General features: G+C 39.9%; 1 protein-coding gene across 1 annotated transcript in view; it reads left to right on the plus strand.

Annotated features, from left to right (window-relative positions):
- The window catches only part of ERICH3 (glutamate rich 3), a 127156-nt gene that overhangs the window by 26672 nt on the left and 84214 nt on the right, over positions 1-16270 (plus strand). Inside the window, exons 2-3 of the mRNA XM_025288445.3 lie at positions 9964-10057; positions 12647-12772. Coding sequence (XP_025144230.1) covers positions 9964-10057; positions 12647-12772 — 220 coding nt within the window. The remainder of the gene's footprint in view (positions 1-9963; positions 10058-12646; positions 12773-16270) is intronic.

The following is a 16270-nucleotide window of genomic DNA, read 5'->3' on the forward strand; positions in this document are numbered from 1 at the left end:
TTTACCACTAGCACCACCTGGGAAGGGCTCCAGGTAAATCTGTTTCCAGACCCATAAGCATAGATCATCTACTTCAGGAAGCAGTCACTGCATTTTACTTCGTGGTGACAATAATTGTAAAGGGAAGAAGATTGAATTCTCCAGGGCCAGACATCTTTTAAGGGGTAGAGTTATTATTTGACCTCAAGCCTTCTGGCTCCCAATCTTTTCCTTTTTTTAAATCTCATTAAATTTACTTTGGGCAGGAAGTGTTATAGATGCATTTGCTTTAAGTAATTGCAGAAAAATCATTGCACCTCTTAAGAGTTAAGATGTCAGGTCACATATTTCTTAAATTTCCTACTCTTAAATAACAAACTTGCAGTTTTAATGATAGAAAGCTTTTTCTAGTTATTAGTGCTGCTTTCAAATATTTCATTTGGGGAAGTTGTTTCCATCTAGATATTATTAACTTTCTTTGCTAAGACTCTTACTGTGATTCAAAATCTTTGATTTGGTTGGCTGGCTTGAGTGTGATGAGTTTCTTCAGTGGGAATTCAGTGGATTCTTGAAAATTTTCTTCTGATGGACAGAAAGAGAGACATTTGGATTGGTGCACTGTACTCCATTCTTCATGAACTGTAACGTGAAGGCAATCAAGCTATAATATCCTGTGGTTTGTTTAACTTGCTTTCCTAGTATAAGCACTTGGTATGTGAGTTGAGGAAACATTTTATCTGGCTGAAAGCCTACTTTGGCAGTGGAGATTTGATATAGGCCCCCCCTTGGACACCATCAAAATCTACAAATTGCAGATTTAGTGACCTCTGAAATCCAAAGCACTTCTTGATTAGGCTTCTCATCCTTAGTAATAAAACTGTGCTCATTCACCTAAGTCTCACTTGATTCTGTTGAGCATACAATGGTGTAATCAGTTTTTCCAGATTGGTAGATGAGTTGAATCTTTCCATTTGTGGCAATGTAAAGAGATATCTTGCATAAAATTTCCTGATTGAAATGCTGCTGAAAAATGTCAGTGTATTTGTTGGAGTCCTTATGTTTTTTGTTGTTGTTGTTGTTGTTAGGGATAGGAGAAAGTTGAATAGGAATATGAAGCCATTTGGTCAAATATTAAATACAAAAGATCAATTTCTGAATTAAAAGTATATAAAACATATTTCTATATTTTTGCTCATATAAATAATCATTTTATTTATCCCATGTTATATATCTTGCTACTTATTTTTAAATTTAGTCAGTGGTGTGATGATAAACTGGGTTTTCAGAAAGAAAAAAAGAGACTTGACTTGTAGTGTTTGCCCATTTCTGTGGTGTAAATACTCCTGGCAATCTTGATTCCAGCTTGTACATCATCCAGCCCAGCATTTTGCATGATGTACTCTGCATATAAATTAAATAAGCAGGGTGACAATATACAATATTGTTATACTCTTTTCCCAATTTTGAACCAGTTGTTTCATGTCCGGTTCTAACTGTTGCTTCTTGGCACACATACAGGTTTCTCAGGAGACAGGTAAGATGATCTGATATTCCCATCTCTTTAAGAATTTTCCACAGTTTATTGTGATCCACACAGTCAGAGGCTTTAGCATAGTCAATGAAGCAGATGTTTTTCTGGAACTCCCTTGCTTGCCCATGATCCAACAAATGTTGGCAATTTGGTCTCTGGTTTCTCTGCCTCTTTGAAACCCAGCTTGTACATCTGGAATTTCTTGGTTAATGCACTGCTGAAGCCTGGCTTGAAGGATTTTGTGCATAACCTTGCTAGGTCACCATGCTGTGTGTTAGATTCCCAGAACTTACTTACCTTATAATCAGAAGTGTGTACCTTTAATCAATCTCTTCCATTTCTCCCACCCCTGAGTCCCTGGCAGTCACCATTCTGTTGTGTTTCTATGTTTGGATTTTTTAGACTCCATATATAAGTGAGATCATACAGTGTTTCTTTTTCACGTTCTGGCTTATTTCACTTGACTATCTTCAAGGTCCGTTTGTGTCATAAATGACAGGATTTCCTCTTTTATGGTTGAATAATATTCAAGTGTGTGTGCATGTATTACATTTTCTTTATCCATTTTTCTATTAATGGATACTTAAGTTGTTTCCATGTCTTGATTATTATGAATAATGCTCCAAATGAACATGGAGGTACAGATACCTTTTTGAGATAGTGATTTTATTTCCTTTATATATGTACCCAAGTATGGGATGCTGGATCATATGGGAGTTCTATTTTTTAATTTTTTGAGAAGCCTCCATACTGTTTTCTACAGTGGGCACACCAATTTAAATTCCCACCAACAGTGCACACAGATTTCCTTTGCTCCACATCCTTGGCAAAACATGTTATCTCTTGTCTTTTTGATAATAACCATTTTAACAGGTGTGAGATAATATTTCAGTGCGTTTTTGATTTGCATTTCCCTGGTGGCTAATGATGCTGAGCACCTCTTCATGTTCCTGTTGACCACTTATAAGTCTTTGGAAAAATATCTATTCAGGTGTTTTTCCCATTTTCTAATCTGATTATCTGTGTTTTTTGTTTTTTTTATTTTGTTTGCTTTTGCTATTGAGTTGTATGAATTCTTTATATAATTTTGATATTAACCCCTTATCAGATAATACGGTGTGAAAATATTTTCTCCTAAAGGGGCTTTTAAAGGTAATTCTCATGAGGACTCAAAGAAAAGGGAGCAGGAGAGGAAGCATCTGCCTTCCTACACAACACATCACAGTAGAGAACACTGGTAGAAATACAGATGGTAACGGCCATTCTGATGGAGTCTTAGACAGAAATGAGGAATATGTTATCGGAAACTGAAGGAAAGGTGATCCTTGTTGAAAGTAGCAAAGAACTTGACTGAATTGTGTGACTGTTCGAGTGTTTTGTGGAAGGCAGAATCATCAATGGGGAATTTAAGTCATGTGCTCCCAGCTGTGGACCCAGTAACGGTAAAACCAGATTGGATTGAAGCTGCAGTCTTCACCACTACATCCCTCTCCCTCCCTACATCCCTCTTTCTACAGAAGTAGAGATTGTGGGGGCTGGCATGCTGGGAGTAGGTGTTGGGGTTTAAGAGATTCTTCTATCAGTGTGGTCCAGGATACCTGACTCTCATCATGTTTTATTTGGACTGACTCACCTTAAGCAATAATCCTGTTTTGGAGCTTTTCCATTTCAGGAAGATGGAAGAGCTGTAACAGATACTGCTCACATCCCAGAGGCCTGGAAGCAGACAAGTGGGACTATGTATGTGAAAGTGTAATCTGCAGAATGGGACAGAGATTCCACACTCCTTCCCCAGCTGAGGGCATGGTGTCTGACATGGGGACACTCAGTAACTATTTGTGAAAGAATTAGCCTATGACATGGGAAGAAATCAAGCATGCGCATGCGCACACACACACACACACACACCTATGTACATGCATAGCCCCCCATTGGAGCTCCATGAGTACAGTGTCTGTGCCATCTCTGGGTCCCTGGGGCTGTACAGAATGCCCTGAAAACAGTCAGTACTCAGTAAATGGTCTGTGATGCATATTATAGTGACTTTCCTTTTAGTCTGGATTTCTATGGGATAGACTCTCTAAGGGGCAGATGGAGGGATTGATAGGAACTGACCTTTTTAGTTCAGAGCCCTTATTATATCATCTACATGGTGGGAGGCAGGAGTCAAGGGTTGAAGGGTCAAATGTTGAAAGGCTGCAGCTGGGAAGGCCGCTGTCCCTGTGACTCAGCAGCTGCTCGTTAATACTCAGCCACAACAGGAATGGGGAGGTGCAGACTGAAGCGGGGGAAACAGGAACCATGGTAGAGTTGCTTTGTTTTCTGGGGGGCAGTTTTCCCAGTGCGTTGAGCCAGAAAGTGGGTCGTTCCCCACCCAGTGTACTGGGGTTGGGTAAAGAGTCTTGTCCATCATGTAAAGAAGCCAACAAGTTGATTTAGCCAGTTAGTTATGGGCCTTTGTGTAAACAGCATGGCGTGTGAGTGATGTGGTCACAGTAGCCAGGTGGTCACTGTGACCAACACAGCTGTTGATCTTATGGATAGGAGCAGGAGAGGATCACAGGGCTGATGTCGGTGACCAGGAAGTCCAGCTTTGATGGATGCCGACAGTAACTTACAAGAGAATGGAATATTCAAGATGCAGCACAATCCCAAGCCGGGCAAGGTGACCTCATCTGGTCCAGGGTTGTGCTGGGTGCAAGGAAACAACGTGTGTGTGTGTGTGTTGGGGAGGAGAAACAGTGGCAGTGAGTGGAAAGAACAAGGCAGAAAGATTGAAAGAGCTCTACTAAATCTAAGTGTGGCTGTAATTGTAAATCTTATAATTGAATACATGCAAAAGGAAGCTGCAAATCATACCAAGACCTGTGAAGAGAAACAGAGTGGAAAGGATGAGACAGATCATGGCTGTGACTGAGCCATGGGATTGCTACCCTCTCTGTGTGAAGGGGGCTTGATGGTCACAATGGGGGTGACATTTATATGTTGACTGTGGAAATGTTTGCATTATTTGCTGTCTCTGTTCAGTCTGTTGTACAGAATACCATAAACTGGTATTATGACAGCATAAACCACAGAAATTTATTTCTCACAATTCTGGAGGTTGGTAAATTCAAGATCAAGGCACTAGCTGATTTAGTGTCTGGTGAAAACTTGCTTCCTTGTTCGTGGATGGCCATTTTGCTGTGTCCTCACGTGGTGGAAGGGACACGGGAGCTCTCTGGGGTCTGTTTTATGCAGTGTTAATCTCATCCATAAGAGCTCCACCCTCATGACCTAGCCACCTCCCAAAGGCCCTCCCTCCTAATACCATCACATGGGGGAATAGGGTTTCAACCTGTGATTTTTTTTTCTTTTTTTTGGCAGCACCACTGGGCCTGTGGGATCCCAGATCCCTGACCAATGCTCCCTGCATGTGGAATCTCAGAGTCCTAACCACTGGACTGCCAGGGAATTCTTCAACCTATGAATTTTGGGGGGAAACATACTTTCAATCCATAACAACCATTTTACTAAATCTGTATATAATTTAGCATAGTTTCTTGTTAGCAAACAATTCATTTATCTAAAATTTCAGTTAAAAAAAATTAAGGCATTGTCTGAAAAAGAGATGACTGAGCCTGGGGGGACCCAGCTGGTTATTATTCATAGTCATGGAAAGAGATGCTTTACACATGGCATCCCTACCAGGGGCCCTCAATCTTTCCTAAACAGTAGAAGGTGAGAAAATGTATGTGTGCAAAGATTTCAACTTGCCTAGATCTATTGCACCTCTCAGTAAGATTGGAGGGGCCTCACAGACACATACTCATTCAATAGGAGCCTGAGAGAGCAGAATTAGAACGAGATGGTGCCAAACCTGGCTAAGCTTTCCTATTAAGACCTAAATATTAAAAATGTTTCAAAGTCTAAATGAAAAGAATGGGATATTTTACTGTCAATAAGGAAATTGAGGTTCACATTATCTTAACATTTTGACCCTACTACATTTAATCAGGGTTTTAGCACTCACAGTTATTCCAAAACTATTGATTTTTAAAAATGTGAGCCTGAAAAACAGACAAAAGACTATATATGATATCAGTCTAATGATTTATCTTAAGAATCTGTGAACTGTGGAATCATGATTGTTAGGACTGAGAGACACCTGCTCACCTTTCTGAAATGAGTTACTGAAAAGGTATTCTGAGATTCAGAAAGGGTAAGGGATACAACGTTGACCTTTTGGAGACAGGAAACCTTTGATGAACTATAGAACACCAAGACAGTTCATTTAAAAGATGATTTCAAAGCATTACCCAGAGCTGGTTTTGTGTGTGCATTACTGAAGCCCTCAGGTTGTCTTTTTACGTAAACCCAGTGAAATAATGGTTTCCGCAGTTGTTCATGCATCTGCAACTCTCGTGTGGCACCTTGGCTTCTGAGCTTTGTAAATGCTTTTCACTGTCTTTTGTGGACGAAATTAAACTTTCCATACTATTCAACAGCATGGAACTTTCCTGAGGTGGGCATTAAGGAGAAGAGACAGGAAAAGGTCACCAATACCATCTCCATGTAATTAAGGCAGTGCAAATAGCTAAATAAAATAGTTGCTAATGACATTTACTTCATTCTATAATAAGTGTCCCTGCTCTGGTCTCAGAATAAGTTTAAGTTAAGGATCAGCTGTTCATTAAACATATAGATTATTAATCTTTATGGCAGGTAATAGGGCATGCATTTTTTAGGACAGCTTTATGTTAGGGCTGTGTTTAGGCTTATGTGTTTTCTTTCACTCCCTATGTCTCTCTATGTATATACACACAGTCATATTTATGTGTATGTATATATATGTGTATGCACATTCATGCATATGTGTACATGTATAGTGTACCTGCTTTTGTAAGATAACAGTTAATGAAAGATAGGCTAAAACTTAGAAAACATAGTTTCAAACTTTGATTTATACCCTTATTTTGACTATCTACCAAGGTGTAGCATATGACCAGGGAACCAATTTGTTCTCTTTTAAGTGAAAAACCCTAAAAATCAACTGTAATTCTATGAATTTCTCTTTTTTTTGGTTCTGGATGTGGAATTAATGAAATTGTCTGGCTATATATGTGGAAGTTAACATTTCTAAATTGCTGAGCTTAAGCTAGTTAGAAACTTATACCAATAAGAATGTGTCACAAACAAAATTGTATCTTCATGTGTTGAACACATCATTATTTAAATACATAATAAATAACATCAGTCAGATCAGATCAGATCAGATCAGTCGCTCAGTCGTGTCCGACTCTTTGCGACCCCATGAATCGAAGCACACCAGGACTCCCTGTCCATCACCAACTCCCAGAGTTCACTGAGACTCACGTCCATCGAGTCAGTGATGCCATCCAGCCATCTCATCCTCTGTTGTCCCCTTCTCCTCCTGCCCCCAATCCCTCCCAGCATCAGAGTCTTTTCCAATGAGTCAACTCTTCGCATGAGGGGGCCAAAGTACTGGAGTTTCAGCTTTAGCATCATTCCTTCCAAAGAAATTCCAGGACTGATCTCCTTCAGAATGGACTGGTTGGATCTCCTTGCAGTCCAAGGGACTCTCAAGAGTCCTCTCCAACACCACAGTCCAAAAACATCAATTCTTCGGTGCTCAGCCTTTTTCACAGTCCAACTCTCACATCCATACATGACCACAGGAAAAACCATAGCCTTGACTAGACGAAACTTTGTTGGCAAAGTAATGTCTCTGCTTTTGAATATGCTATCTAGGTTGGTCATAACTTTCCTTCCAAGGAGTAAGTGTCTTTTAATTTCATGGCTGCAGTCACCATCTGTAGTGATTTTGGAGCCCAGAAAAATAAAGTCTGACACTGTTTCCACTGTTTCCCCATCTGTGTCCCATGAAGTGATGGGACCGGATGTCATGATCTTCGTTTTCTGAATGTTGAGCTTTAAGCCAACTTTTTCACTCTCCACTTTCACTTTCATCAAGAGGCTTTTTAGTTCCTCTTCACTTTCTGCCATAAGGGTGGTGTCATCTGCATATCTGAGGTGATTGATATTTCTCCCAGCAATCTTGATTCCAGCTTGTGTTTCTTCCAGTCCAGCGTTTCTCATGATGTACTCTGCATAGAAGTTAAATAAACAGGGTGACAGTATATAGCCTTGACATACTCCTTTTCCTATTTGGAACCCGTCTGTTGTTCCATGTCCAGTTCTAACTGTTGCTTCCTGACCTGCATACAAATTTCTCAAGAGGCAGATTAGGTGGTCTGGTATTCCCATCTCTTTCAGAATTTTCCACAGTTTATTGTGATCCACACAGTCAAAGGCTTTGGCATAGTCAATAAAGCAGAAATAGATGTTTTTCTGGAACTCTCTTGCTTTTTCTATGATCCAGCAGATGTTGGCAATTTGATCTCTGGTTCCTCTGCCTTTTCTAAAACCAGCTTGAACATCAGGAAGTTCATGGTTCACATATTGCTGAAGCCTGGCTTGGAGAATTTTGAGCATTACTTTACTAGCGTGTGAGATGAGTGCAATTGTGTGGTAGTTTGAGCATTCTTTGGGATTGCCTTTCTTTGGGATTGGAATGAAAACTGACCTTTTCCAGTCCTGTGGCCACTGCTGAGTTTTCCAAATTTGCTGGCATATTGAGTGCAGCACTTTCACAGCATCATCTTTCAGGATTTGGAATAGCTCAACTGAAATTCCATCACCTCCACTAGCTTTGTTCTTAGTGATGCTTTCTAAGGCCTACTTGACTTCACACTCCAGGATGTCTGGCTCTAGGTCAGTGATCACACCATGGTGATTATCTGGGTTGTGAAGATCTTTTTTGTATAGTTCTTCTGTGTATTCTTGCCATCTCTTCTTAATATCTTCTGCTTCTGTTAGGTCCATACCATTTCTGTCCTTTATCGAGCCCATCTTTGCATGAAATGTTCCTTTTGTATCTCTGATTTTCTTGAAGAGATCCCTAGTCTTTCCCATTCTGTTGTTTTCCTCTATTTCTTTGCATTGATCGCTGAAGAAGGCTTTCTTATCTCTTCTTGCTATTCTTTGGAACTCTGCATTCAGATGTTTATATCTTTCCTTTTCTCCTTTGCTTTTCGCTTTTCTTCTTTTCACAGCTATTTGTAAGGCCTCCCCAGACAGCCATTTTTCTTTTTTGCATTTCTTTTCTATGGGAATGGTCTTGATCCCTGTCTCCTGTACAATGTCACAAACCTCATTCCATAGTTCATCAGGCACTCTATCTATCAATAACATCAGTAAGGATACGAAAATATTGTGCCATCCTGGTCTTCAAATCTAGCAGAGGTATTGAATGAGGTTATTGAAAGCATATGGACCTGGGTAATCAGAGGCTCCTCACCCCCGACTCCCCATCCATGGAATGTATGCCCCAGACTTGAGAGAGCAATGTGTTGTTGAGACCACTGGGACCCTGTACATGACTGAATCCAGTTAAGGCCTCTATATAAGCTTTTAAGATTCTGATGGGCAGGTGTGGAGAGATACTCATCTTGCAACCGCCCAAGACAAGTCTCTTAAGGAAGGTCTTAGTTGCCTGGTGGCATGTGGATCCATGTGGACCAAGGATCAGGCCCACTGGTGGGCAGACTCCCCACCACCGGACCACTGTGGAAGTTCTAAGAAGACTTTCTTGACAAGAGGAGTTGCTGATCTCCTTCTCTGTGTCCCCATGTTTTTTTGTATTTTTCTGTTATTGGATTTTTCACAACCAATTTAATAGTTCACATCTGATTTCCATACTTGTCTGTGGGATAAAATGGCATCAAGCTGTCTCCCAGTTCTTATCATCAAACCTAGAAAACAATAGGTGCTTGTTGTTGTTCAGTCACTCAGTCGTGTCTGACTTTTTGCAACCCCATGGACTACAGCACACCAGGTTTCCCGGTGCATCACCATCTCCCAGAGCTTGCTCAAACTCATGTCCATTGAGTTGGTGATGCCATCCAACCATCTCATCCTCTGTTGTCCCCTTCTCCTCCTGCCTTCAATCTTTCCCAGCATCAGGGTCTTCTCTAATGAGTTGGCTCTTTGCATCAGGTGGCGAAAGTATTGGAGCTTCAGTTTCAGCATCAGTCCTTCCAATGAATGTTCAGGACTGATTTCCTTTAGGATGGACTGGTTTGATCTCCTTGCTATCCTAGGGACTCAAGAGTCTTCTCCAACTGGAGTGGGTTGCCATGTCCTCCTCCAGGAGATCTTCCCAACCCAAGAATTGAACCCAGGTCTTCCAAATTGCTGGCTGATTCTTTACCATCTGAGCCACGAGGGATGCCCCAATAGGTGATTAACACCTGTTTATTAAACACATACACGAATGACTGGTTGGCTGGATGAATGAAAGATAATGCACACTTTGGGGATGAGAGTCAAGAATTCCTTGGTTATCAAGTAACACTTCATAAAACCTTAATGGTTTCATTTTTCTGTTCCAGATTACTTGCTGCATATAATAGTCTCACGGATAAACACCTGGCTGGATATTTTAACAATACAAGGATAAGGCGGCATCTCTTAAGATCAGGGCTGGTAAGATTTGGTTTTGTTTCTACCTGCCCCCTTGTTTCATTAAGTCCAATATTTCCCTATCTTTCCTAGTTTCCTCTTTGAGCTTAACAATGACTCCTTTTCCCTTCCCTCATTTTAGAATAATTACTTCCTTTCCAAAGCTCTGATTTATCTATTTGAGTCTATCTTTCAAAAGATAAGAAGAGAGGTCAGGAGGGCTGCTAAGGCAATTTATAAATTATTAAGGAAAATCCCTGTAAGTGTCTAACAACATATTTCATTTGTTTATTCACTCATTTATTCAGCACATATTTATTGAACATATTGTATAAACCAGGAACTATTAGGGAGTTAGGATAGAGAAGTCTTTACTGTCTTCAGGAAAAAATATTGTTTTTAATAATCACAGGATATGATGTGGAAGATATCAACAGTTTAAAATTTTCCTCTAAATTTTTAAAAACTCTTTCATTTCATGTGACAGTTTATTGATACATTAGTGTCTTTCATTAGCTCCAAAACTATCATTTCCAGAAAATTTCCACTTCTCTAAATGTCTATAATGTGAAAACCTTTAAAAAATACTATAGTTTTTCATTTAAAGTAAAGAGTGTGGTTATAAAAAGTGTGACTAACGATTTTAGCTATTTACTTTCTTAAAAGACAGTGAGTTTCCTTAACTCTCGTTGCCATGGTGTTGAAAGGATATGCATCGCATTTCTAATTGTTGTTTATGTGCTTGGCACTCTGTCTGGGTAGATCTCAGCGAGTTTGCTTTTTGTCTCCTGGGGCTTTGTTATCAGATAGACCTGGCTGAAACCTGGCTCTGCCATTTACAAGACAAAATCTTCAGCAAAACACTTAAGTTTCTCAGCTCCAAAGTGTTCAGTTGAAGAAAGATAATGAAGATAATGATACCCAGCACTCAGAGTTGTGACAATCAGAGATGTAGAAAAAATGGTTGTTGTAATTACTGTGGTTGCTATTAACACTGCTTCTTTGGATAACAGTCCGTGAGCTTCCTATGAAATGGGAAGGACTTTGTATTTCTTATCAACATCATTAACAAGCACTTATTGAATACCAATTATATACATGGCAACTCAAACAGCAAAGACACAGCCCTTTCTCTAGAGCAGTCGTACAAATACAGTCCCTAAATCGGGAGTGTTCAGCATCATCTGGGAACTTATTAGAGCACCACTCCAGATCTGCTTCCCTGATGGCTCAGATGGTAAAGAATCCACCTGCTAATGCAGGATATGCAGGTTTGATCAGGGAAGACCCCCTGGAGAAGGAAATGGCAACCCACTTCAGTATTCTTGCCTGGGAAATCCCATGGACAGAGGATGCTGGTGGGCCACAGTCCATGGGGTTACAAAGGATCAGACACAACTTAGCAACAAAACAACAACACTCCAGATCTATTAAGTCAGAAACTGGAGGAGGGCCCATCAGTCTTTTTTAGCTTGTCTTCCAGGTGATTCTTCATCTCAAGTTTAAGCACTTCTGCCCTATAGGGGCTTCCAGTCTAACTGGGGAGAAATAACAACGTTAATTGCTGAGGGAGGGGCAGTACAGGAAGTTCTCAACAATTTTTCCTGATTGGATAAACAGGACATGGTATCCCATGGACAACACATTTCAAGGTCTGTAACTGATTTATTCACAATTCCAAGCACACTTTCTATAACTACACCCCTTTCTTCCATTAGAAAATGCATTCATGAAAAAGATGATCAATAACCAATCACTTGTAGCACAATTCTAGTTGATCTCAATACTTCAATATGTTGCAACAACAGTGCTAAAAACCTAGTTATCAGTTAAGAAATATGTGGACTTGAATTAGATGTGAAGAGAAGAGCAGTATTTAAATAGAGGAAAAGGAAGAAGATGAACATTCTAGTAAGTATAACATCCTCAGTTTAGGGAAGATATTAAAAATAGAACAAATACGCCCATAGGACATAGGAAGGAATAAAATAAAAATCAGAAACTATCACTCCTGGGACTTGCAATGATGTCTCTTGAAACCCGTCTGGAATACTTTGTATCTGTAGTACTGTATAATCTGAAAATATCTGAATCACAGCAAATTAAATTACATTCTGGGCTGGAAAGTAGAAGAAGAAAAGCAGTGTGAAAACAAAGTAATGAAACCAATTATTTTAAAAACAAATTGATGAGATCCTCTGTAGCTTACATGTTTTGCCCTTCAAAGTATTTCCTGTGAGATCATCAGCCTTGTGATCACTGCTCCTATTCATTGTTTCAAGGTAGCACTCCACCCCTTCTTCCCCAATGTGTTCAAAAAAAGAAATGAAAAGAACACCTGGGTTCTATCAAGGGAAAATTGTTACGCTAATGAAAACCTTGTTTTAAACATCAAGTGCACCACCTGTATGTGTTTTCCCAATGATGAGTTTATGAGACTGCCTTTTGCTTTTTTTCCTCTTATGAAACGTTCATTAAAAGTGAAAGTTTATCAACCATAGTACTATACTCCGTAGGCTTTAAAGATGCTGCCTATTTCTCTTTCTGATTGACTGACTGTCCATCTATTTCTCTGCTTTGTGTTTCTATGTATGTTTTATTTATTCATGACAGATCACAAGAAATGGAAGAATACTTTCTGAAAAGGAATACAAACTAAACATCATGAAGAAGGATCACCAAAAATATATCCGGGAGTGCTTAGCCCAGGCTATTTTCCATAAGGTTCTTGATATGGAGGTACAAGTATTAACTATTTCCTTCACAACTGATACTTTCTAGTAAGAAAATTAATACTTTCTGTACCCAGAATCAGGGAGAATTATTCCTGTATTTCGTTAAAAATGAATGAAACAAGGTGACCTGAGAAATATTGTATATCTCTCTAGGTAGTGAGAGGAGGCAAGACACCAAAGTAAGCATTTCTTCATTTCAGTTAGGGAAAAATATGGACATTGTTGTATAATTTGTGATATTTAATTTAACAAATGTAGATTTTTAGTCCATAATGGCTACTTTAAAACATACCAGTCCTCACCATCTGTACCTCAATTTCCATTTACTAAAAAAAAGTGACATCTGTTTAAATATCAGTAAGTCTACTGCCATGAATTATTTCAGATTTGTTATTCTTTGAAGGCTCCAAAGCTCAGCCGTATGCTAAATTTCAGGGAACAGGCATTGGAACATCTGCCGTCCCTCCCACTTTAGGCTACATTGGTCAGCATAGATTCACAACCCAAGCATCAACAACTTTTTTTTTCCACTCTGACATGGCATTTTTAGAAGGATATCTAGCTAACTTTATAAATCATTTTAGCCTTGCTCCAAGGAACTTGTAGTTTCAAGCATCAACATCATTTTAATGTCTGTGAAAAAGCATGTTACTTCTCTGCTTGACCAAGTAGCAGTAAATCAGAAAACTTGGCTCATGAAACCATTGACCTGTGGGCGCACCATACGATTATGAGTAACTGTAGAATCAAGAGTAAACCAATACTAAGTGTGAAGTGAAGTGAAGTGAAGTTGCTCAGTCGTGTCCGACTCTTAGTGACCCCATGGACTGTAGCCTGCCAGGCTCCTCCATCCATGGGATTTTCTAGGCAAGAGTACTGGAGTGGGTGTAGTGTCACTGAAAATATTTATTACTATGCTGCTACTAAAGTGAGCAAGTGTTATGCTCACTTCAGATGTATATGATTTGTTCATTTAGGAATTCATTTTGTGATTTATGGGCTTCCCTGGTGGCTCAGGCAGTAAAGAATCTGCCTGCAATGTAGGAGACCAGGGTTCAAACCCTGGGTCAGGAAGATCCCCTGGCGAAAGGAATGGATACCCACTCCAGTATTCTTGTCTAGAGAATTACATGGACAGAGGAGCCTGGCAGGCTACAGTCCGTGGGGTTGCGGAGAGTCAGACATGACTGAGCGACTAAGTCATGACTGAGTCACTTTGTGACTTATATCATGTGCATGAATTATATAGAATCATTGTTTATGGCTCTCAAATTCACTTCCTTGTAAAAGTATTAGTTGGAATTCTACAACTAATGTTGAAAAAACAGTACAGTGTAAAATTAACCTATACATAATTTCAAACTTAATCAATAAGGACCAAGTTCTATATTAGTCTTGATCCTTGAACTTTGGTTTTCTAAAGTTTCATATAATGCACACATCATAACCATTAAATGTGCAATTATTAAAGTCTTTGTGTATTCTTAAAGTTTGAAATAAATAGTTCAGATAAATGTTAATGTGTAATATATAATTTTATATTATACACAATATATTAATATAATTTAAAATAAAATATTCAGTATTTCTAAATTGTCACCTTTGTCTCACATTTAGTTTATGCCAATACTGTTTACTAATGTTGTTTTAATATTCATTTATTCATTCATGCAAGAAAAGTTAATTGCAAGCTTACCATGTACCAGTATGGGGTTACATGATGTAGCTGCGAGATAAATTTTTTTTAAATGCTGTAGAAAGTGATCACATGCTAGACGAGAGGAATAAAGAGACTGAGCCCGAAAAGCAGGGAATGATGACTTGCCTCTGTGAGAGTAGGAAGAAGCTGAATAGAGGTCCTGCCATTTGAACTGAGCCTGGAGGACTGAATGCGACTTGACATGAAAAGATCTAAGCAAAGCATTCCTGACATGAAAAGATCTAAGCAAAGCAGATGTGAAGTTGCAGAGGTGTGAGGGGACATTGTGGGTGGAAAAGAAAGCTCACTGAGGCCAGACTGCACTGTGAGTTGGCTGAAAGAGTGGCAGCAAGTGACACTCTCTAGTAAGTTTGGGGCCCTGTTTCTTGAGGCCTTCAATTCTCAGCTAGGTTAGGTGTGTAGGTGATGAGGATGAAACATTTTTCAGCAGGGGAGTGAAATTAATGAGCAGAGCTGCTTTAGAAAGATGATGTTGCTAAAAATGTGGAAGATGGATTAATGAGCTGGAAAAGATTGGAGGTGGGAGGTCAATTAGGAAGCTGTTGCCAGAGGGTGTGGGCTCACAGCAGTAGTGGAAGTGCCGGGGAGAAGCAGCTGTCCATGGGGATCTGGAAGAGGGAGAGAGAACAGAGAGCCCGACTCTGCCTGGACCAGGAGAGGGAGGGAGGCACCTGAGCCACTCTGAGGTTTCTAGCATGGTGGTGTGTCCCTTGCAGGAAATTGGGAACAACGACATGGACTAGATAAGAACCTCCAATTGGTGGGAAAACCTGATAGAGTGCTGACCCGGAAGCCAGCAGGGTCTTACAAGCTACAGAATGGTTCTGTAAGAAGACTACTGGGGAGAAAAGGAAATCCTGTTTGACCTCAAGGGTAAAGACATAGGTAGCCTTGGTGAAAGTGGATTCAGAGATGGTAGAAAGGAATGGGGCTTCCCGGGTGGCTCAGTGAGTGAAGAATCCTCTTGCAATGCAGGAGACACTGGTTTGATCCCTGGGTCTGGAAGATCTGGAGGAGGGCATGGCAACCCACTCCAGTGTTCCTGCCTGGAGAACCCCATGGACAGAGGAGCCTGGCAGGCTACAGGCCACAGGGTTGCAAAGAGTTAGACAGGACTGACGTGACTGAGCACTCTCACATGCACAGATAGGAGTGAGGATGGGAGAGGGGGACTGCAGTGAGGTGAGAATAAATGGAAGGTGGAAGTGGTTGATAGTAAATCTAATGAAGTTTGGTGATAAGTGGGTGAGATAACAGAAAGAGAAGAAAGGCTTTGAGAAGAGGATTGATGATACTTAGAGAGGGAATGATTGAGTCTGCAGGGTCTTAAAGGCAGCCGGAAGGGATCAAGAGCAGTTAAAAAACATTTTTTAAAAGCGACAGAATATCAAACACTCTCAAAGGTATCTGAATGATTTCAAATTGAATTATAAGCAGATTATTTTTACATGAAATTTATTTTTAAGTTATATAACTAATATACTACCAAAACTTTGGAAAACATAAGAAAGCATTAAAAAAGGAAAAGAACTGTGCATAATTTCTCCTCTCAGAGATAACTGCTGTTAACAGTCACATTTCCTTTTTGTCTTTTGTCTATTCATATATAGACATTAATAAACCCATATCATGGTGTGAGAGAAACATGGTTTCTCCAAAAAAAAAAAAAAGACAAGCCAGGAAGTTAAGGTCAGAAAGAAAGTGAAAGTCGCTTAGTCGTGCCAGCTCTTTGCAACCCCATGGACTATACGGTCCATGGAATTCTCCAGGCCAGAATACTGG

The sequence above is a fragment of the Bubalus bubalis genome, chromosome 6, assembly GCF_019923935.1.
Source record: "Bubalus bubalis isolate 160015118507 breed Murrah chromosome 6, NDDB_SH_1, whole genome shotgun sequence".
Taxonomy (NCBI): Eukaryota; Metazoa; Chordata; class Mammalia; order Artiodactyla; family Bovidae; genus Bubalus; species Bubalus bubalis.